This window comes from Lissotriton vulgaris, chromosome 8 (assembly GCF_964263255.1).
Source record: "Lissotriton vulgaris chromosome 8, aLisVul1.2, whole genome shotgun sequence".
Lineage (NCBI taxonomy): Eukaryota > Metazoa > Chordata > Amphibia > Caudata > Salamandridae > Lissotriton > Lissotriton vulgaris.
In genome coordinates, this window is record NC_141696.1 from 483675283 (window position 1) to 483697677 (window position 22395).

General features: G+C 42.7%; 1 protein-coding gene across 2 annotated transcripts in view; it reads right to left on the reverse strand.

Moving 5' to 3' along the window:
* The window catches only part of GCC2 (GRIP and coiled-coil domain containing 2), a 402205-nt gene that overhangs the window by 259772 nt on the left and 120038 nt on the right, over positions 1-22395 (reverse strand). For both annotated transcript variants that reach the window (XM_086934291.1, XM_086934290.1), the window contains exons 6-7: positions 8472-11735; positions 8307-8379 (exon numbers count right to left, since the gene is read on the reverse strand). In XM_086934291.1, the coding sequence (XP_086790417.1) occupies positions 8307-8379; positions 8472-11639 (3241 nt within the window). In that variant the 5' untranslated portion in view covers positions 11640-11735. The remainder of the gene's footprint in view (positions 1-8306; positions 8380-8471; positions 11736-22395) is intronic.

The following is a 22395-nucleotide window of genomic DNA, read 5'->3' on the forward strand; positions in this document are numbered from 1 at the left end:
TCACACGCCACTCTTTAAAGTACCGGCACTTGTGGCTTCTGAGGCTACCCCTTCCCGAAGGTCGCCCGGAGGACGGCCCTCAGCATGGCTCAGCCCATGGCTTGCTCCTGGGCCGCAACGCAGGACAGGCTGCTATGTGTTCAGCATCACCTTACGGCAGGTACGTCGGATGAGTCTGCACATGTTTGTGTTTTCCGGGGCTGCTTTACAGATATTCGCCGGCCCTCTGGTGAAACTGGAGTCTGTAGAACTCTGTGACCCTCTGCTATAATCGAAGCCACAGGAGAGCACTGGCAGTGTTGGGTGTTGGTGTTAACTGTTAAGCATGCAGCAAGCTGCGAGCGCACAATGACTGAGTGTAGGCTGAATTGTCTCCAAATGCTTACATCGATTAATGCCTCCCACCTTCTCTTTGGTACCCATTTTGTCGACATCAGAAAGATGACAGTAGAGCTTTCGAGGTCCAGACCCTTTTGGTCGGACCTGTCCTGGTAGAGACGTGAAACGTGGGAACAGCAGTGGCACATCAACGTCAATTACAAGAAGCATTATAGTAGCAGGATGACGATAAAAGGATGTGTGCCTGTCTTTAATGACACGGCAGTCGGGATTTCTGCATTGGAATCAAATATATCGACAGTTGTTTATCTGTGCAGCGCGACAAATGCAGGGCGGTGGCTCGACTCTGCCAGTCTTATGTGGGTATTGATGCAGCACATGTTAGTGTATGTAGAGTAGGGCTGTGTACGGGGCATTCGACCCCGACACACAACGGATTGTGTAGTTTTAAGATGTATGTATGGTGCTGTGTGGATGTAAGTACTGGAATGACATGAAATGTTGAAGGATGATGCTTTATGTGGGAAATTGCATTTGTGCAGCTTGAAGCATTCATTGCGTGCTAAGATTATACACCTTGGGAATGCCTGTCTCACTACTGCTGAAGTAGGTTGTTGTGCCGGTCAGGATTGATGTGCTGGTTTCCCAACAGAGTGCACGACTGCTCTGTGGTTCGGTATGGTGGTGCTCCAGCAGAGAGAGCTGTTTCCAGCACAAATAACTCAGCAAGGTGCTGCATGTAAGAAGTGGGTACACAGTACTGGAAGTTCAGGTTAATGCCACGCTTTGGTTGAGCACCACTATCAGACAAGTGTGCCTGTGGTGTTTTATAAAGGATGGACTTTGTTTCAACTCCATCAGCCACCTGCCACCTAGGTTTTCAGACACAGTACTTATGAATCTGGATTGTCAGTTAAAAAAAATAACTTTCAGGGAAGGGAGAATACTGCCTTCTTTCCTAAGGTCCATTAGAAGTATTCTAGGGGTCGTGGACTTCGCAGAAGAGCCTCTTTCCTCGCTCGAGGTGGAGGTGAAACATAGGTATTTTTAAGTTCCAAAGTTTTGATGGTTGAGTTTATTCTGTCCAGTATCGTGGACGCATGCCTGCCAGGGGCAAGCCAGGGGTTGAAGACTTGCCTGCAATCAGGATAATGATGTAGTTAGGCATCTCAGACTGGTGTTAAATGAAACTTTATTGAAGACTGACATAAAGTTGTGAATTGACATACATTTCTGTAGGCACAGGGAGATTAAGTGTTTTGCCCGGATGCTGAGACTCGACGTCAGCAGGTCTGGGCCTTATGCCAAACCCTCTCTTCTCTGGAAGAGCAAGTGAGACAAGGAAGAAATAAACATGGGCAGGCAGAAAAGGTAATATAGGAAGGCTGAAAGCAAGGAAGGGTGAAAGGAAAGGAGAGTGATAGAACAGAAGGTTGTAAGAATGGAAAGAAAGGTGAAAGAAAGGAAAGACAGGTGAAGGACATTCAAGTGAAAAATAAGGAAAGGGTGAAAGAATGGACAGAAAGGTGAAAGTGGAAAAGTGGCTGTTAGTGCTGGATGGGAGGGTGAAAGGATAGTTAAATATCTGCTTGGATGGAAGAGTCAAGAAAGCTCTTCTATCGAGGGTCAGGCTCACTTGCTTTGCTTACATGGTACCATCAGAGGTTTGGATCAAAGTGGGGGTTATTTTAATTTGCTGGCAACTCCCTTGCATGAGAATAACCTCTTTAACATGGTTGTGATTGGTTTACCTGTATCAGTCCACTGCTCTTTTAGTGAATTACACTTTACTTTTTTCATTAAGCACTTCACAAGAGAACATGTTTTTCAGCTCCCTCCTTGTGTGTGCGTGGCTCTGTCTGCGTGGCTTTGTCTGTGTGTGCGCGTGGCTCTGTCTGTGTGGGTGCGTGGCTCTGTCTGTGTGTGCGCGTGGCTCTGTCCGTGTGTGTCGTGGCTCTGTCTGTGAGTGTGTGTGTGCGTGGCTCTGTCTGTGTGTGTGTGTGTGTGTGCGCGGCTCTGTCTGTGTGTGTGTGTGACAGCGACCCAACCAAAAGCCCTCAGTCATGCCTTAAAGAAGAACTTAATCAATCTGAAGCTTTTTCACTTGTGAGCACACATCCATATGGGATTTCCACACTAAGCCATGCATCCCCTCAAGCCGTGGGGGAGTGGCGGTCCCACACTAAGAAATGCATCCCCTCAAGCCATAGAGGAATGGCAGTCCGGTTACTGATAACCCTCAAAAAAGACTGCAGCCCTTACCCCACCACTCAGAAGACCCATAGCCTCAGGAACCTCCCATTTTGAATGGGAGTCACACATTCTCCCTATACAGAGTATCCCTATGCACAAACCAGGAACTGAACACCCCCACCACATTTGCAGACCAACAGCATGCCCAGATAAGGCTCCCCATGAGATAGAGCTGAACAGCTTGCCCATAAACACTACTCCATCACAGGCTCACTTTAACCACCTTGAGCACAAAGTCGACCAACGGAGCACAGAGTTGAAAGTCATCCTAACTAACCTGAACATGGTCCTACTCACATTACATGAGACATAGACACACTTGCAAAATATGATTATACCCATACTAGACTAACAACTTCCCATTCCACCATGGACATTGACCTCAGCACCGCCAGTCGATCCAAGAGAACTCCAATTCAGCTATCTATGATCGAGATTGGAGCCCTACTCGAATCCTAAAAGGATAGCCTGCTGACCAACGCATTTCCATCTAATACATACAGACTACCAAGAACAACATCACAAGAAAACCACAGCTGAAAAGGCAGGACATGCACCCAAATAAGTTGATTTCAATCCCACTAATCTTGGATCTGGCAAGTGTACCCGCCCCCAATGACTGGCCTAAAATGCATGCTGCACAACTGCAGATCAGCTGCCAAACATGCCACGGACATAGCAGAAGCAATTATATCACAATATATAAACATAGCACTACTGACTGAAACATGGTTAAATCACTCCTCCACCCCACTCATGGATATCCTAGTCCCAACAAACTGTACCATAAAAAGACTTAATCCCCCGCTAAGAAATAGCATTGAGGTTGCAGTGATCTATTGGAACTCCCTTCATATTCCTACCTTCCCAGTGGTTAACCTACCCTGATATGAATGGATGAGAATCAAACTTCTTACAGCAAAATGGTCACTAGCAAAATTACAACTATGCTCCACCCACTAGGGGATAACAAAGCCTTTCTAGAGCAACTATTGGAAACAAGCACAGTTCACTCCATGCAACACCCTAACCCCATCTTTCTAGGTGACATCAGCCTCCACTGCAACAATGAAGACGTAGTAGGGCCTACCCTAAAAAACGTTTGCACTGATCGAAACCTAGGGCAAGGATGCACAGTACAGAGGACCTCCAAAGCGCCCACTCTGGATCTCATAATATCTAAGGACAGGGTCCTGTGCCTCAAATACAACATCTTGATACAATGGTCTGATCACCACCATATCATATTCTACCTTACAACATCCATAAAAAGAAATGTAAAGGTCAAGGAGTCAAACCCAAAAAATGGATAAGCGACACTAGAAACCTAAACAGAGATGATCTACCTGTACTGGGCAGAGAAACCTTATGCTGCCACATGATGTAAGTGACAGAAATAACTAACTAATCACTACAACCGGACAATGGCAGAAGTAATGGATATGGTAGCCCCAGTTCGCCTAAAAACATACAAATTGTCCCACCCCTGAACCAACCAGAGCATTAATGATTAAAGGAGAAAACTCAGATTAACAGAGAGGGTATGGAGATGAGAACCTTCCACAACACATCTGAAACAACAATGGAGGAGAAGAAACAACTACAAGAAGATAATAAGGAAAGCTAAAACATCCTACTTCAGATTGCAACTCAATAATGCAACAAAAAAAAAACGACCAGGTAATCTCTTCAAAGCATTACTAAAAGAAGAACGGTTGACTATAAGCTTCTTTTACTTATGACTGTCATCTCTTACTTTGATAATAACATCTTATTAGGATAACTTAAGGATTACCGGCATTTTTAATATAAGAGTTTGCTTTAACCACTTGACAGGATAAAAGCAGACAATATTTTGTTTGGTTTTTCCATATCACTGTATTGTATTTGGATTGCAATAGAGTTATGCACATATTAAAACATTTTGGGAGACATCATTTCTCCTGGATATTGCCAAACATGTTTAAAGAGCTTCGATGTTTGAATTTTGGACTTTTTATTTTTATTTTTAGATTAGTCATATTAGACTGGAAACTATTTTTTCTGCAATCTACCCCCGGCTTTTTTCTTTCTAGGCCTATTATAGCCTGGGGTACGCTTACCGTATAGTTCTACACAGCCTGACATGGACCTTTGACCATTTTGTATTTCATCCCTTTTACACTTCAGGTAAGAACTTTTGCTAAGGTGTTAGTTTAATAGAGTTGCTGCAGTCAAACCTTTACTAGTTATAATCCATTCTACTTGGACTCTCCGTTAGTTTCTAGACCTTCAATTGACATCAACGCAACTGTGCCGTCTGACAAAGCCTTTATTCATTTATCCTGGTTATAGTGGGTGGCGTCTCACGGACTATTCGGGACTGCAAGTCATTGTAGGTCAGTATGCTGCTACGAATACTTTAATACTAGGTATTATATACCTTTCCATATTAGTTACGTAGAGTCATACTGGCTTTTCTTTTCCTTTATTATTTTTATTAGGCTCCATCAGAAGCCTAGTTTTATGCCCATTATCTATTGATATTCTGCTTGCGCTGATTATCTGTCGAGCGAGCCATAAATATTCAAGACCGGGACTAATTCTTCAAATCTAATAAGGTCAGTTATGTCTACTTGTGTTCAACTTATTCGGTCATTTTCGACTTTATTATGCAGGTCAACAGGCTATTTCAAATTACCGGTATAACCATTTTCACCATCAGTCTAGTTACTCACCTCTTTTGTTTTTGTAAACCTGGCCCATACGGATCACTTGATCTTCAACAATTATGGTCTTGATTTTATATACCTTGGTTATATTGACCACTGGAATCTTAATATTAATTTTTGCTGTTCATTATTATAGTCAAATTACTTGGAACGCCAATTATATTATACTGCAGAGAAGTATTGGATAGCAACAGGCCACGCACCTAGTTGGTGTTATTACTCAATTTTGAGGTGAGATTACAATAATTTTTTCAACTTTTATACTATGCTCCCCTGTCTGGTAGTGCCTTACCCGCCTTTTACCCCTTGAAAAAAAGATAGAGGGATCATGATGTTCAGATACTGACCCTGTCTCACACACATTTGTGTTTTTGATTTGCTCTCTCTTTATTCTCTTATGTCCTGAGTGGTTATGATTTTTGGATAAAGCTATCAATTTGGATTGAATAGAGAATAGAATTTATAGAATGTGATTGCATAAATGATTTGCTAATTGCTCATAATATGTTGTCTAATTTGTTTTCTCTTTCTGTTATAGTCTAATGGTGATCATATTTTTCCAAATTGTATTTGTTTGAATATTGATTTGTTTGTTGGGCTTTTGATATTTTACCTCAAAGAACCTCCTTTTAAATAGAAAGAATTATGTTGTCGTAGGAACTTGAAAACACATTTTTCTTTATGAGCGGATGCCCAATGTGTATATCTCTTTCTTCTAAAATGTCATTCATGATAAAACAAACCATATAGCAATGTTTTCCTATTCATTAGCTACAGTTGCATAAACAAGAGTTTGGCAAAATCATGAAACCTTTTATGATTTTTTGACACATTGGAATTTGCTTACCCTCTTTGTAACACTGGTCTCTTTTTCTATTTTATATGCAATTGTCTATTATGTTGTGCTTTGTGATTGTTTGTGTGTATTTATATATGTATTTATTGGCTGTTTTGAGAAAAACTCTGAAGACAAACTTGGTCCTCATATTTATCCTTCTTCTTTGTGCATAATTGTATATGTAGATATCAATGTTGTGATTAGGATATTATGTTTTTATGTTTTTATGTTCTTTTTTGTTTCTCCTTTTTGGATTCCTCTCTTCTTATGCATTCTTGTCTCGCGTGATATTAATTTTAGTTTCTGTATCACTTCAGCCCTGATGAAGTTCTCTGATGGAGATCGAAACGCGTTGGCTGGATTTTAAAGCTCTTTTTTTATATTGAATTTACAATAAAAAAACACTCAAGTAAAAACAACTTGATAACTATTGGACTTTGTTTTTTCCGCGCACGCCTGAAAAATTGAAAAGTCACACTATCAACTCAACAATGAGTGACTCAGATTCGCAACTCCTGCATCAAAAGCTTGCACTTATCAACAGCACCTTATCAAACAGCCAATCCAAAATGACCAAAAACTAATGCCATGTGGTGCCAATTCAAAGCATTTAGCGAGTACAAGATCCTATAGGTGAGAGCAATGATGAAACTAACATCACATTTAGATGATCCCATCGCATCGACAATCACAAAGACTTTCAGTCATCTCCCCCCCCCCCCCCCCCCAACTCCCCCCCCCCCCCCTCCTCCTCCACCCGGACACAGTCTTTTAGTTGCGAACACCACTAAAACAGCTCTGAAAAACTCTTCTAACCCGAGTCACGTTACTAAATATCAGGTCATCTATAAAAAGGAAGAACAATGCCCAAAGTCATTCATTTTGTTGTCTACCCTATAAGCTGTTTGAACTGAACTGTGATTTGTGCTTGCAAAGAATTCAACTACATGTTCTATCTTTAATGAAGAGGTTGCCTTCTGCATTTCGGTGCATTTCGCACAGTAGGTATCAAACACTTAATCTCTGTGCACCTATTGTGATGCCTGTATGTAAGTATGGACGTATGGACGTGTACTCTACATACATGCACTAATTTCCATGTAGCATTCTCAGCATGTACCTATGTGCTTGTACTACAATAAAGCCCAACATAGCTTCTTGATCTCTGCATGGTGGTCCTTGGTCATGGATCCAAAGGTACGTTGGAGGATCTAAACTTGGTGCGAAATTCCAAGAGTTACTTCAATAACAAAAATCCAAACCACTAAATAGATGCAAGGCAGCTACAACTATTTATGAAAAAAATGGCACAGAACTAAAAACGAAATGAGAAACCACTGTTAATTTAGAATTTGGCAGCCGTGTTGCCAAATGTAAACTTGTTCACTGCAAAGATGGACATTCCTCCCCCTTAGCACCTCAACAGGCGTCACTTCAAGGGGCAAATGTAACCATGGATGAAGGATCGCAAGGTCAGGCCTCCATGGCAGACTAGCCAATACTAATGTTATTCCTGAAGATAGACCACTAAAGGAAAGTACATCTTCCGAAATAATACAGATGATGACATCTGATATACTAGCAAGTTTACTCCTTTCTCCCTGTGTGTGTATGTGGGACCTCCCAGGATTTTTTCCACCCTAGACCACCAAGGCTCACATTGCAGTAACAGACAAAAATGATGCAGATGGAAATGGTGACCAAAGAGTTGTCTTTAAGTGAGTGCGCCTTCAGATGCAATTTCCACAGTTGTTTACTCTATCGAATGGGGTTTTTCCAAGGGTGGAGCTGGTGGTAAGTTTGCTATCTGACATACCACATTGCCAGGCACGCTAAACAAGGTGTGGAACTAAAGAGGAGGGAGGAAAGTGCACAATTCTTTGGTCCATTTACTGACATCCTCTATATGAGGCCCTTTAAGTTAAAGTCCACAAATGACTACTTATGATTGGAGATGGCAATACTTCACAATTAATATGCACCAAATAACATACTGCTCTCCTAGAAAAGTTGATAAATGCATATTCTCTCACACACCTCTACTTGGAACAGTTCTGGTAACATGAAGCAACAGAGTCAAAATCTTGAAAAGAATAAAAAATAGAGCTTGGCTTACAATCTAGTTAATCATATTGCAAAACCATGAACCCAAATGGATAGATTACCTATTTTCAGTTGTAGCTCGGTTATTGCAGACTGCTGATTACTTTCTAATGCCAGTGGTTTATCCACAGAATCCTAAGGTTCAAAAAATAGAATTGCATCAACCAACTAGTAAGGTAGAATGTAATGACACAATAAGAATTTGAAAGCAATAAAATGAAACCCACCTTTATGAACATGCATTCTGGGCTCGAATTGCACAGGTCAGACTCTTTTTGTTCTGGCAAGTCTTCCATATTTTTTTGTACTGCTTCAATGGACTGCTCTTGCTGCTCTTTTACTTGACTTTCATGGCATGCTACCTTTTTTGTAAACTCCTCAATACGAGCTAATAGATCAAGGTTTTCTAGTTTGGACTTCTCATTTGCACTCTTCATGTCAAGAAGATCTCCCTTCATAGATTCTTTTTCGGACACTGTAGCTTCCAATTTAGCCTTCAAAAGCTCCTGTTCATTTGCGTAGTCCTCAATTAAAGACTTGAGCTCTGCAACATGGGCCTCCTTTTCTTCCTGAAGTCGATCCAAGTCTTGTTGGAGGAGAAGGCACCTCTCATTACTTTGGAAAACAACAGTATGACTTTGTTTTTTCAGTCTAGCAATAGACTCATGTACAGCTTCAAGAATAGCCATGATGTCCTTATTTTCCTCTGGTGGCATGCTATCCATTTGCACCAGTAAGTCACTGAGGCGAGACTCTATAAGTAATATCTGCTGTTGCTCGTTTTCAAATAATGTGCTTACCTTCTCTTTTTCCGTAACAGCCAACTGCAGTTTGTCTTGCAGATCCTCAATTTGTGGCCCAGCCGTCAATGAATTATCCCTTTCTACTGCAAATCTCTTAATATCGCAAGACATTGTTGCTCTCTCTTCTAGAAGTTGTTCTACTTTTAGTTGAAGAGCCTGCACCTCAGATGCAAACTTTTCCTCAGTAAACAATTTTTGATGCTGTTCTTTTTCATATAATTTGCTTAGATGATCTTTTTCAGCTGCAATCAATTCTAATTTATTTTGAAGATTCACACATTCTTCTTTATTGCTCAAAAAATAGTCTCTTTCTGACACCAGGTTCTCAATATCTTTGGTCAGTTTCTCCTTTTCTTGACTCAACTGTTCAACTTCAATATGAAGAGCTTGCACCTCAGTCAATAGCTTTTTCTCATTAAATAATTTCTGTCGCTGATCTTTTTCAAATACATTGCTTAGCCTTTCCTTTTCTTCACACAAATTTTCAACTTCAATACAAAGCGCTTGCACCTCAGACAATATCTTTTCATCATTAAGTATCTTCTTCTGCTGATCTCTTTGTAATTCATTGTTTTCTTCATTTCCCAATTGCAGTTTATTATTCACATTTTCAATGTGCTCCTTAACTGCCAAAGGACCATCTCTTTCAGACATGAACCTCTCAAAATCCCTTGATATTGCTTTCTTTTCCTCAAGCAGCCTACCTACATCATCCTGAAGAGCTTGTATCTTAGACAGCAGCTTTTCTTCATCAAGTAATTTTTGCTGATGGCCTTTTGCATGCAAGGTGCTCAGTTCTTCTTTCTCCGCACTAACTAGCTGTAGTTTATTTTGTAATGTCTCAATCTGTTCCTTTAATGCCAAATCATCGCCTCTTTCAAATATTAATCCATCTATATCTCTTCTCATTGTGCTTTTTTCTTCATTAAGTTTTCCTACTTCAATATTTAGAAACTGAACATCAGAAACCAGATTGTCTCTCTCTTGCCTAACAGCTTCAAATTCATTCTCAATTTCTGCTAATTGTTTAAAATTTTGGTCCTTTTCTATTTCAGCTTCTTTTAGTTTTTCCACCCATTCCTGGCATTGTAACTTTAATTGATTATTATTTTGGGTAAGGACTTCTGTCTTCTGTTGCAGTTCTAAAACACATGCCTGTTCCCTTGTACAGACATCTTGGAGTTTAGAAAGTTCTTCACGGGAAGCTTCCAAAGAAGTAAGTAGATCAATATTTTTTAACCCAAGATTGTGGAGTCTTTCTTCAAGCTCTTTTAACAATTCATCCTTCTGCTGTAAGGAAACTACCATTTCCTCATTTCTTGCCTGAAAGCCACTTAAACTTTGTTTGATCTCTTCATAGTCAGCGTGCTTGGCAGATAACGATTCAATTTCTGCTTTAAGACTATTTACAGTTTCAAGAAGAGCATCTTTTTCATTGTAAGCAGTTCTGAGTTTTTGTTGCAGTTCCTGGAGATCTGTTGCCTGCTGCTCCTTCATGGATTTAAATTCTCGACTGATCTTTCCTGCAGATTCCCCTAACTCATTCTGTAGTGTGACAAGAGTTTCTTTTAAGCTTTCATAGTTAAACACTGCATCTTCTTTCTCATGTAAAATATGTTCACATTGTTCCTTGAGGACCTTAATTTCAAAAATCAATGATGCCTTTTCTTGTTCTGAATTGAACATTAACTTCTCCTTTAAATCCAAAATCTCTTTTTTATGTTGCTCTCTCAAAGCAAGAACTTCTTGATTGTGACTCTGTATCATCGCTTCATACTTTTCATTTGCGCTATGATGCTGAAACTGTAATGTTTCTATTAAACAACCACAGTCTTCCTTAGCAAGCTGTAGCTCATTGATTTTAAACTCTAAATCCTCCCGCTCATGAAAAAACTCATCTTTTAAGTGCTTGATATCCAGCTCAAGCTTTAATTTAACATTATTTGTGTATGTGAGTTCATCTCTTAAGATGCTAAGCTGAGATTTGTTTTCCTTTAAGACATTGTCCAAATGTTCCACATTTTCCTTTGCTTCGGTTTCCAAAGATGAGACTGTTGGTACTTCTGTATTTTCTTTGAAGTTATTTTTATTTTCGCCTATCCCAGCTCTGAGGAGAATGATTTCCTGTTCATACTTATTATTTTCGGCCAACATTTCCTGAATAATTTTCTCTTTTGATAGAAACTGCTCTGTTATATCGTGTAGAAGTTTATTTACTTTTATTTTTTCTTGTTCATACTCTTTTCCGTGTGTTTCAAGCTGATATACTATGTTGGATACTTCTTCCTGATGGGCAGACCTCATTTTAAGAAACTCATTTCTAAGATCAGCAATAGCTACCTGGTGATGCTCTTGTCTTTTACTTTCTAGATTTTGATCTTCGGTAGCAGCTTCCAGTTGTTTATTCAAATGTAAAATCTGTGCCTCGTAAGTGGGTCTCATTTGCTGAAGCTCTTTCTCCAGTCTTTTTATACTATCTTGCTGATTACTATGCAGTGCCATCTTCTCTTCAAGTTCTAATTGTTGTTTAGCAGACTCTTGCAGTTTTTGTTGCAGCATGTACACCTCGTCCCTGTGGCTGGATCTCAACATTTCAAGTTCATTTTTGTGACTTTCAATTTCCTTATGGCGGTCTGCACTTGATTTTTCCCATCTGTCCTGAAGTTCGACAGTCTTCTTTGCAGCTTCCTAGAGAAAAGCATACATAGTATCAGTGACAATAAATTATAGATTACAAATGATAACAGAAGAGAATATTAAAACAGCTTTAAACTGTGTGTTCGTTTTTAACTACCTAGATTTGCCAAGAGTAACTTAAAATAGTTTTACATTTTTACAAATAAACTGACTTTTTTGGGGGATTCTTTCCTTTCTTGAGCTTTCTAATGGTTTTAAATGTGAATTATGTCCCACTAGACACCCATTAAATTTTGTTTTCTCTTCAATGGTCAAGGATATCAATAGTCTAATGCTGCATAATGCTACAGTATGACTAAGTAATACCAAGCAATAAATTTCAGTTGGGAAATGTAGTTGATTGATTGTCTATAGCAGTGTTTCCCAAACTGTAGGTCGCGAGCCAGTTTTAAGTGTGCCGAGAAAGATCAAGCAATAAATGAAGATGCCTTCAAATTCTGTATTTATCTTGTGACTTTTGCTGCACTTGAATGACAGGTCAAATGTCAGTCTATGTCTTCTGACAAATTGTGCATACTTTTTTTTAAACTCATGGATTTATGTTTACAAGCTGCTCTCACTTTTCATTGAGAGAAAGAAAAGTAAGTGAGCTAAGTGACATTCTTCCTTGGGTACAGATAGTGTGAAAGAAACTATGGCTGTAGGATGACCTTTTTTGTAACACAACAAATCGTAACTATCAGTAAATGAACTGTACACATTCAGCTGTTTGGAAAGCAAAAATTAAGCACATTTTGTGTAAGACTGACTTGTGATGGAAACACATATTTTAATAGGATCAAACAAAATCAAGACACTTTTACTTTGTGATGCACAAAGGATATATATTCTCTGAAACCAGATTTCCACACATTATCATTTGTGTGCAAATTTAATGGCCATGTCAATGGGAAACTGGCTGTCTGTAAATGACAAAACTCTATTTACATAAAAACAATAACATAGAAATCACGCCTCGCCCATTACAGCTTTGTGGGTTGAGAACGTTTGCCATGGTAAAAAGTAGGTTGTGGTTCTAAAAAGTTTGTTAACCACTGGTCTAGAGTGTAAGTCACAATATATTTTTTGTAACAAAATTGTAAAATGAAGAAAATACGCACTCGTTTAAATAAATGAGCTTATATTTATTTGTTAGAAATATGTTTAAAACATTAGCCAGGACCTTGAAGAGTGTTAGGAGCCATGTACAACAGACATAAAATGTAAGATCACTCTCAAATTGGGTAGAAAAAAACCAGAAGATTTGCAAAAATGCAGGACCCAAGTTTCTAAAATGAGCTGGCTCTTCAATTATTTTGATTTATTTACTCATTTAGTTTTATGCAGCTTGAACATGGTCTGTTTTCACTACAGAGCTCTTAAAATAAAGAAGATGAAACTTATTGGGTGATGTAAGGCAACCACAATCAGAATGATTAAAACATTAACATCAAAATCTAGGTATGTTTGTATCATATCAGCTACAGGAAGATCCTTGACACGGTACAATTATAACATTGTGATAGATCATATATAGATAACTGCACTATGACCCAAGTAGATTAGCTTGTTGGTTGTGTGAAGCTGAGAGTCTTGTTTATCTTAAACTGTAGTTATCGAGTAAAAAGGCAGAAATATTTAGCAGCTAATGGATCAATACAAATCTAGACAAACAGTGTAAGACATGTTGGCACACGATAGATAAAGCACTAAGAAATAGATGTAGAGCTGTCATTATGATTTGCCTTATTGTACAGGAACAATACATTTAAGTGTGTTGGGGATAGACAGCGTTTTGGGCAGTTTTAAGTCTGTTAAGTGCTTGACTAGCTTTCATAGAGGAAGCACAGATGGTAAATTTAGTGGAAGCGAGTCTGCTATATAATCCACAGTTCTTAGATATGTTAGCCATTCCAACCATGAAAGGCATGAGATGTTATAGAAATATTTAGGATTGATTTCATAGATACAGCTAGCATCAAGTTCATTACATGTAAAAATGTTTCCTTTAGGTTTGATGAATGGGACAGGAAATTAATCCTAGGGTTATTGTCTTAAAGGTTTATGGAAAATGGAATTCATAAAACATCTTGGTTAGTGATTTGAATCTTATCACAAAAGGGTTTTTGCTTGCCTTCTATTTTAATCTGTTTGCCTGACCACAGTGATGCCCAAATGAGCTTTGTCATTTTGTTTTTATCTTTAGTGTCCACTCGTTCTAAGGTCTCCTTAGTGAATTTCAGGGTACTTTTGGAGTGTGGAGTATTCAATTTATGCATGGTTAGGATTGAGGATAAGGGTATTGGTAAGAGAGATTATTATGCACCCAGAGAGAACCATGGTGTAGTAAAAGTCAGCTGGTTTAAGCTCTCCTGGGTCATTGTAGAGTTTCAACTTTTTGAGGGGGATTCGTGGCTTTTTACATTTACAAATAAAATACCTGATTAACTAATGAATCTTCCTCAAGAACACTTTGGATAATCTAATGGGAAGCATGCTGATTAAATTACTTATCACCAAGGTTCATTTAAAAAGCATTAAATTTCAGCTAGGCACCCAAACATAAGATAAAGACAGACGAATGTCCCCCACGTTACAAGGATCCCATTAACTTATAGAGGTCTCTATTGCTTTGACGAAACTGAATATACCTCCATATTATTCCACCTTCTGAGGTGGTACAGCCCGCACACCACCAATGGGCAGCCATAGTAACGTTCAGATATCTGTGTCACCCCATGCCAGTAAGTTCTGATTGCGCCCAGAGTTATCGCCAGGAGGCTAGGGCACATAGCACCAGCAGTACCTTGAAACTATAAATGCAAAACCTCACAAATAAGCTAATGGTGCATGAGTAAACAAAAGGTACTTAAAAGCAACCGCAATCTTTTAAACTGACATACATTTCTCTTCGCTTAGTTCGCACAGTTTATGTAACAAGCACGCGAGTGGTGCGTGCGCCACAGCGAGACATCTGTTTTGAATTATCGCGCACGAGTCTGGGCCCGATAATTCAAAACAGATGGTGCCTGTGCTGGTAACCGCAAGCAATAGGCCATGGGCGGAGCAAAGGCGGGACATGCATCCTCCTTTGCCCAATTGCGTGCTGTCTTTCTTAGAAACGGTAAAAAAGGGGGTGGTGATGGACGGAGCATCTGAATCAATCAAACACTCACACCCAGTCAAAAGATCTGGGTTTAATCCATCACTGTTCTTTAGACCACTCTGCCACCCCAGTTCAGACATGGCTATATGCAAATCAGTCTGACCCTGTGCCTCGTGGGAACAGTCCAGCCCGAACTGCCAAGCCATGTCTTCTCTGGACCGGAAACAAGCTTCCGAGGACCGGTTTCTGGCATTCCAGCCGTCTTCAGCCCGGCTTGCTTGAATCCAGTGGCAAAGTGAGCAAGGGACTCATGTCTGAGCATACCCTGCCACACTTATGGCGGCCAAAAGCGGCACAAAAGGGGGTGGTGATGGACGGAGCATCTGAATCAATCAAAAACTCACACCCATTCAAAAGATCTGGGTTTAATCCATCACTGTTCTTTAGCCCACTCTGCCACCCCAGTTCAGACGAAACCGGTCCTCAGGAGCTTGTTTCCGGTCCAGGGAAAGCATGGCTTGGCAGTTCGGGCTGGACTTTTCCCATGAGGCACAGGGTCAGACTGATTTGCATATATCCATGTCTGAACTGAGGTGGTGGCAGAGTGAAAAAGGGCCATCTTTCTTGCACTGGTATGCCCCCACTTTTTTCTGAACTGCTGATGTACTTTGACTGAGTGTGCCCTGGGTTCCTGCCAACCAGGTACCCAGGGCCTGTGTTCCGTCCCTAAAAAATGTGTTGAAACTAAAACCCAATTGGCATCTCTGGCCCCCAATCAGCCCCTAGTACACAGCTTTCCAAACTTTTCATGTTGGTGACACACTTTTTTGGAGATTCATAATTGTCGCGACACGGTAAGGCAGTGTAGCGAGCGAGAGTAGCGAGGGAGGCCAAACCAACTAAGGGGGGCTTAGGTGGGGTTCTCCCCCTGGAGAAAAGTTTGAAAATAAAGTGGGTAAATGGTGCATTTTCAAGCAAATTTGAGAAAGCAGGAAGGTTAATAAAGCAATTGTTAATCTGTTCTTACAAAGACAGTGACTGGCAAAACTGGGTGTAAGGTTAGGGTTGTGCCTGGAAAGCAGCATGTTTTAAAGCTTATGTGTATTTGTGTCATGCACAGAGCAGGCACTCAATCACTGAGATTATTGCTATGAATGAGTGTCAGACAGCCAAGGGAGTATTTAGACAGAATTGTGCCTTTTCGTTTTACTTTTTGTTTTCTGCTGTACAAATCTTACTCAGGGGAAGATGCTCATAACATTGCTGAACAGTCTGCATAGTCCCCTCTGACCCTTTGCCACTGCCCTCCTGCCTCGCTTTTCTAAATTAATCTAAAAAATTAGACATCCTTCTTTCAAGCGACAAGCCAGTTTCTGAGTAATACATGTTTGGCAATGTTGCTCTGTTTGGACGTTAGCAGGAGAATGGCGATCCGTATTTCTGAGCCGATAAGATAGCTTACTGATTTAAGTACAGTCAACTTGAGCTCACTGCAATAGACTGAAACTGAAAACAGTGAGTAGTGACTTCACGAGCACTATGGAGATGCGTTGGAAAGGTGGCGTAGTACTAAGCAGCACGTAGTCTAAAATAGGTTTGCAATGTGTGGACCAGAAATGGAAAAAATATCACTCCAGTTTTTTTTTAGGCCTCAGCAGCCCAACCAATCCAGTTTTGGAATTGTATCATATCAGACAATTTATTTAGAGTTCTCTCAGTATAGATACAGTGTGGGAGGATGAGGTATAAGAACGCACGTTGGGGTCTTTTATGTAGCGCCGTTTTCAACATTTGAGCAGCACCAGGCACTGCACCGGGCCGGCATTCTGCACATTGTAGAAATAAGGCGCTAAGTGGTGGCACTTAAAAAGTAGGCACGGGAATATCGAAGCAGCAGACCAGTCAAACTAGACTGGCAGAGAAGCAATCTTGGCCTGCCCTTAAGCACCACAAATCCATTCTGCTGTTTTCAAACCTTTCCTGGTACCGAGGCTTTGGCCTTACTGCTTCCAGGTATTGGATTGTCCTGTGTTGCAGCCAGAAACGCAGCCGTGGTTATGCATATTGAAAGCAGGCTCTTGTTTTGCAGTCGTGCCTTCCTGCTCGAGTTTGGGGTTGACCCCAATATCTCTTAATTGGATTGGGTTGTAATGTTAATCTGAACGTGCATTTATTTGCTGTGGTTGGATGAGATGCCTACCCGGTAAGTGAGAGAATGGTATGCATATTAAACAAGTGTTACCATCCTTCCCTTGAAGCGAAAACTCGAATCTCTTCTACTGTCTTCCACTTCGCATTCATCACTGCTAAATACCGTGGTCAACCTGCCTCAAATTGTACACAGGTTGGGTTTTGACAGAGAATGCTTGGACGGCAATAATGCCAGGGATTAGCTGCATTGCAATATGCAACTTAATGTTAACAGTGCAGCATCTCACGTGTTTCTATGCAGAGCACTCCAAGCTATTTCAAAAGAGGTTCACAGGTAGGGCAGGGGCCAGCAGAGAGCCAGAGTTCTTTATGTTTTTTCTGATGGGCTGCAGTTACAGAGAGAACATGTTCTATATTTCCTATTGCAGCCCCGCTGTGTAAGGTTGCTGAGTAGTGAATGAGCACTGCCTTTGAAATGAACCACACCTCAATACTATCATTTCAGCATAACCCGAAAACTGCACATTAATGATTATAACGGAGCTTTCCACAGTATGCGGCGTTCGTGTTTGAAGTCGTATTCATGTGTTTACAGTTCTAATATTCACTACGCATTCAACTATCAACGCGTGCGGAAACTGAACCGGCCGCGTGCACATGCTCCTCTCCTGCCTCTGTGTAACACATACCGTTCAACATAATTGAAATGCGCAAACGTCCTGATGTACGCACCGTCGCGCGACACACCTACACATCAGGCGACACAGTACTGTGTCGCGACACACACTTTGGAAAGCTCTGCCCTAGTAAATGGTACCCTAGGTACCCAGGGCATGGTGACCAGTGGAGACCTCTGAGGACTGCAGCACTTATTGTGCCACCCTCAGGGGCCCTGTACCCTGACACCCACACACTGTCTTTGCAGGCTGAGTGTCTAAGTACAAAACTAAACAAAGCGTCGACATGGCACACATCCCTGTGTGCCACGCCCACAGAACCCACTGCCCTGGCATACTTCAGTCACCCCTCTAGCTGGGTCCCCTATGCCAGAGGTGTGGGCACAGGTGCATGAGCCCTATGCCCCTACAGTACCCAGGGCCATTCCTGGGCACTGTAAGTGCAGTGATGCCATTAAGAGTATATGGTGTTGGAGGTTGTCATTACGAACTCCACAGCACCATAATGGCTACACTGACAAGTTTGGTACCAAACATCTCAGCACATTAAACCCGCACTGATGCCAGTGTGGGATTTTGTGTAAAATGCACCAGAGGGCATCTTAGAGATGCCCTCTGAAAACCTAACCTACAATCCACGTCTGGGCTGAGTGGCTGCAGAGGCTGTCACACAGCAGACATGTTGCTGGACACCTGGGTGGCGAGCCCCCCGCTCTCCTGGGCCTGCAACAATGCACATCCTGGGCGAGGTGCTAGGTCTCCTCCCCCAGGATGGGCAGGGGGAAGCTTCAAAGGCATGGCGCCTCTGTCAGCTTCTCCAGACCATTTGCTGTACCCAGCAACAGGCCCCCACCAGTTCTGACCCCCACTCTGGCGGGAAAAACTACGTCAGGAACGGGGGGTGCCAGCCTGTACCAAACCACCCCTCAGGTGAGAGAGACTATGTGAAGCACGACCCCAGGCTCCGGCCATCTTGAAGATGGGGAGCTCTGCCCAATCACAGCTAGGCCTTTGCCCCCTCCCACAGGAGAGGAGCAGGCTAGGGGGTGTACCCATCCCAGGACAGGGACCTCGCCCTACCTGTAACGCCCCTAAATTCAGTATTTAGGGGCTCCCTGAACCTTCCTTCCTCAGATCCCGAAAAGAAAATAAGACTAAGAGGAAGAGGACCCGCCGTGCAGCTGCTAACAACAGGACGACAACAACTGACTTGGCCCCAGCCCTACCGGCCTGTCGATCCTGGAACTTGCTCCTGCCTAAAGCCTGGCGGCTCCTGTGGACAGCAATCTTGGGACACCCAGAGGACCTGCCTGCCTTGACCCTCTTAAAGCCTGGGACTCTCATCAGCAGAGGCTCTGCTGCAACAACCCCCCTGGTGCCAGCCAGGAAGCTCCGGACCAGCCCACTCTGCACCCGTCAAGCCCGGCAAGTACCCGAGTGATTCAAGACCACGAGGACGTCCCCCCGGCGACTGGGACCCAAAGACCAATGCCCAAAGACCCTCCTCGACGAACCAGACGACGCCTGCAGACTCAGAACCAGGCCCCCCCCCCCTCCCCCAACCGCAACCAGCTAAGGGTAAGCTTTTCTGACACCCCTGCACCCGGCGCCCTACAGCCCCCTGTGCCTCCCTTTGGGGTGCCTACCTGTGCTCCAAGATCCCAACTTACCTCTCGACGTGCTGGTCGCCCCTGGAGAGTCTCCGCCCCCAAGCCTGCAGCCTTTGTTCCCTTTTTACCTTTTCCATTGGATAACATTGAGCGCCCGACGGCTCAAAAGCACCCTTCACCCAGCTGCCCGAATACCGCTGGCTGTGCCAACCTTGTCCTATCCTGCTTCCCCCTTTGTCCTAAGCAATTGACCAGGAGCCCAGCTCTCACAGCCGTGTGGCCTGCTAGCCAGCAGCCGCCAACCGGAGGCCCCCTGTCCCCCATTTGATAACATTGAGCCTAACTACCTCTGCACCCGGCCGCCCCTGCGCCGTTGAGGGTGAACCAACTGGACCTACCTGACACTGGGGGACCCCTGATTCTATGCCCAGAACCACAACTTCACCAGTCGAGTACTCACCAGGAAACTGGTAACTCACTTACCTGCTATTGAATAACTGACTGGTTTGACTCGAAAAATCTTCTGTCTACTTTTGAAAACATAAAATATTCATATAAAATCATCCGAATTCCGAAAAACTCACCTGTGATCAGGAGAGGAGCTAGTACTGTACCCTTTAGCCCAGTACTGAACCGCTAACGTAATCCCTAGCGGGTTTACTAGTAACTTGCATTTAATCCATAGGAATCCATTGTCTGCTTTTCTAAATTTCTTCTGTCTACTTTTGAAAACTAGAAATATTCTTTAAAAATCATAGGAAATACTGAAATGTAATTACTTACATGTTTTAAGTTGAGACCCCAGTGCTGGCCCCAGGAGCCCAGTATTGGATTATAAAAGTAACGAGATCATACTTTACCTGCAACCTGAATTTTCTCCCATTGGATAACATTGCCAGATTTCTGTTGATAAGTGTGAACTTTTAAAATAGCTTTTTATTCCTGAAAAATCACTTCAATACCTAAAACGTTTTTGCTAAACTGTTTTCAGCTTAGACCCCAGGACTGAACCTAAGAGCCAGTCCTGGAATTACCAAAGTAATCTACAAAGTAATCAACTGTGTTTATCTAAGGAAATCCATTGAGCTCCATGCTAATTGTATGTAGAATTGTGTTGCCTACTGCAACCCCTGTACCTATTGTATTTACAAAGTGTATTGCCTTTCTGCAAAGTACTCATCTGAGACCTCTCTTATTGAGAACAGTATATTTTGATACCTGTTGGTTCTAGAAATAAAACAACTATATCTTTTGATATAAAAACAATTGGCCTGGAGTTCAGTCTTTGAGTGTGTGAAACCTTTTGCTGACTGAGTGTGTACAACAAATGCTTTACACTGTACTCTGGTACTGCCTTACTGCTCGACCAAGCTACCACTTTAGAGAGTAAGGTCACACCTGGATTTAACATTCGTTATACCTCTGGGGTTTGTGGACTCTATACACACTGTACCTTATTCTGGTCTAGTATATATAGAGCCACTTTCTCACATTGGTGGATCAGCAGTGGGATACTAACTTGCATTTGTTGGACTACTTGGTTACCATCTGATCACACAACAGAACTCATAAATTGCCTTTAGAATTCTGAGATTGTTTATTCCAAAATACTAAAAGTCTGATAGGGCCCTGCTTAAGTCCCATTTGAATTCCTGAAAAATAAAAAGTCACTATAGTTAAGGTAGAGGGTTAGAACTGCCAGGTTAGAATGTCTCAACAGAACCCAGCTGCTAGTGAAGATAACATGGACCTGGTTGAGGAGCTTAACCTCACACCTTACTTGCACTTGAATTTCAAGTAATTGAGGTCCCTATTCAAGCTTGAAAACATAGTCATTGGCCTGCATCCAACCAAACAAGGGCTCCAGGAGCTCCTGGCTGAGTATGCAAAAGGGTGGAGGAGGAGGATAATAATACCAATCCCCCCCATCTCTAGGGAAGTAAGGGTCTCTACACCCTTAACTCCAAGAGTCAGTTTCTGGGAGCCTGGGTACCACACAGGTGGACTAGGTCCCAGAGAACACATCGGGGAGAGCTCCAATGAAGAGGACACCTTTTTAGCAAAGTTGGCTAAGATTAGACCTAGAGTCCACACTCCTGGCTCTACAGAAAGAAAGGAAAGAGATGGGCTTAGCCCCCAACTCTGGTGGCAGCAATACCAATAATAAGGATAAAGAGCAATCTTATAATCCTAAAATCCCCATAGGGATTGTCCCTAAATTGGAGGAAGGTGATGATATCACCAAGTGGTTCACAGCCTTTGAGAGGGCTTGTGATATCAGAAGACTAGAGTGACACTGTGAGGAGCCCGTATTATTTGAAAACGCCGCCTGAACTCACCTGGGCTTGCTGACCCGACGCTGCATCTCGCCGCACCCGCTCCACGGGTGCTGCATCCCGCCACTGGACGTTGGGGAGTGCTTTGCTGGCCGCGAGGAGGGGGAGCAGGCTGTTACGACGCCGCAGGGACTCAGTTGCCCAGGAGTCCCTGCGCGACCCATTGCACCAGGTCTGCAACCATTGCCCGGCCCGCCCACCTCCCGCCACGCACTGAAAGCCTGCCCTTCTGCAACTCGATCTTGGGAGCTGCTGTTGCTGCTTACACTGTGAGGAGCCCGTATTATTTGAAAATGCCACCTGAACTCCCCTGGGCTTGCTGACCCGACGCTGCATCTCGCCGCACCCGCTGGACGTTGGGGAGTGCTTTGCTGGCCGCGAGGAGGGGGAGCAGGCTGTTCCGACGCCGCAGGGACTCAGTTGTCCAGGAGTCTCTGCGAGACCCATTGCATCTGGTCTGCGTCCATTGCCCGGCCCCGCCTACCGCCCGCCACGTGGCCTACTTAGCCCACTTGCTCACATTGCGCGGGAGTGCGTTGGGCTAAGCCCGGGCAAAGGGCGGGCCCTCCGTGGCCCTCAGAGGCCAGAGGAGGCTGGGCTGTGCCACTTCCCTTTCATCGCCTACAGGACAGATTGGAACTGCATTGAAGCATTGAAGCCGACACAGTAAATTCACCTGGGGAGCCCCCCTAATTAGTCCCAAGCCTTACCCGTGACACTGTCTGCTTTTACTTTGTACCATTGTATTGAATATTTTCTCTACATATGCCAATGTCAACCCGCTCAGGAAGG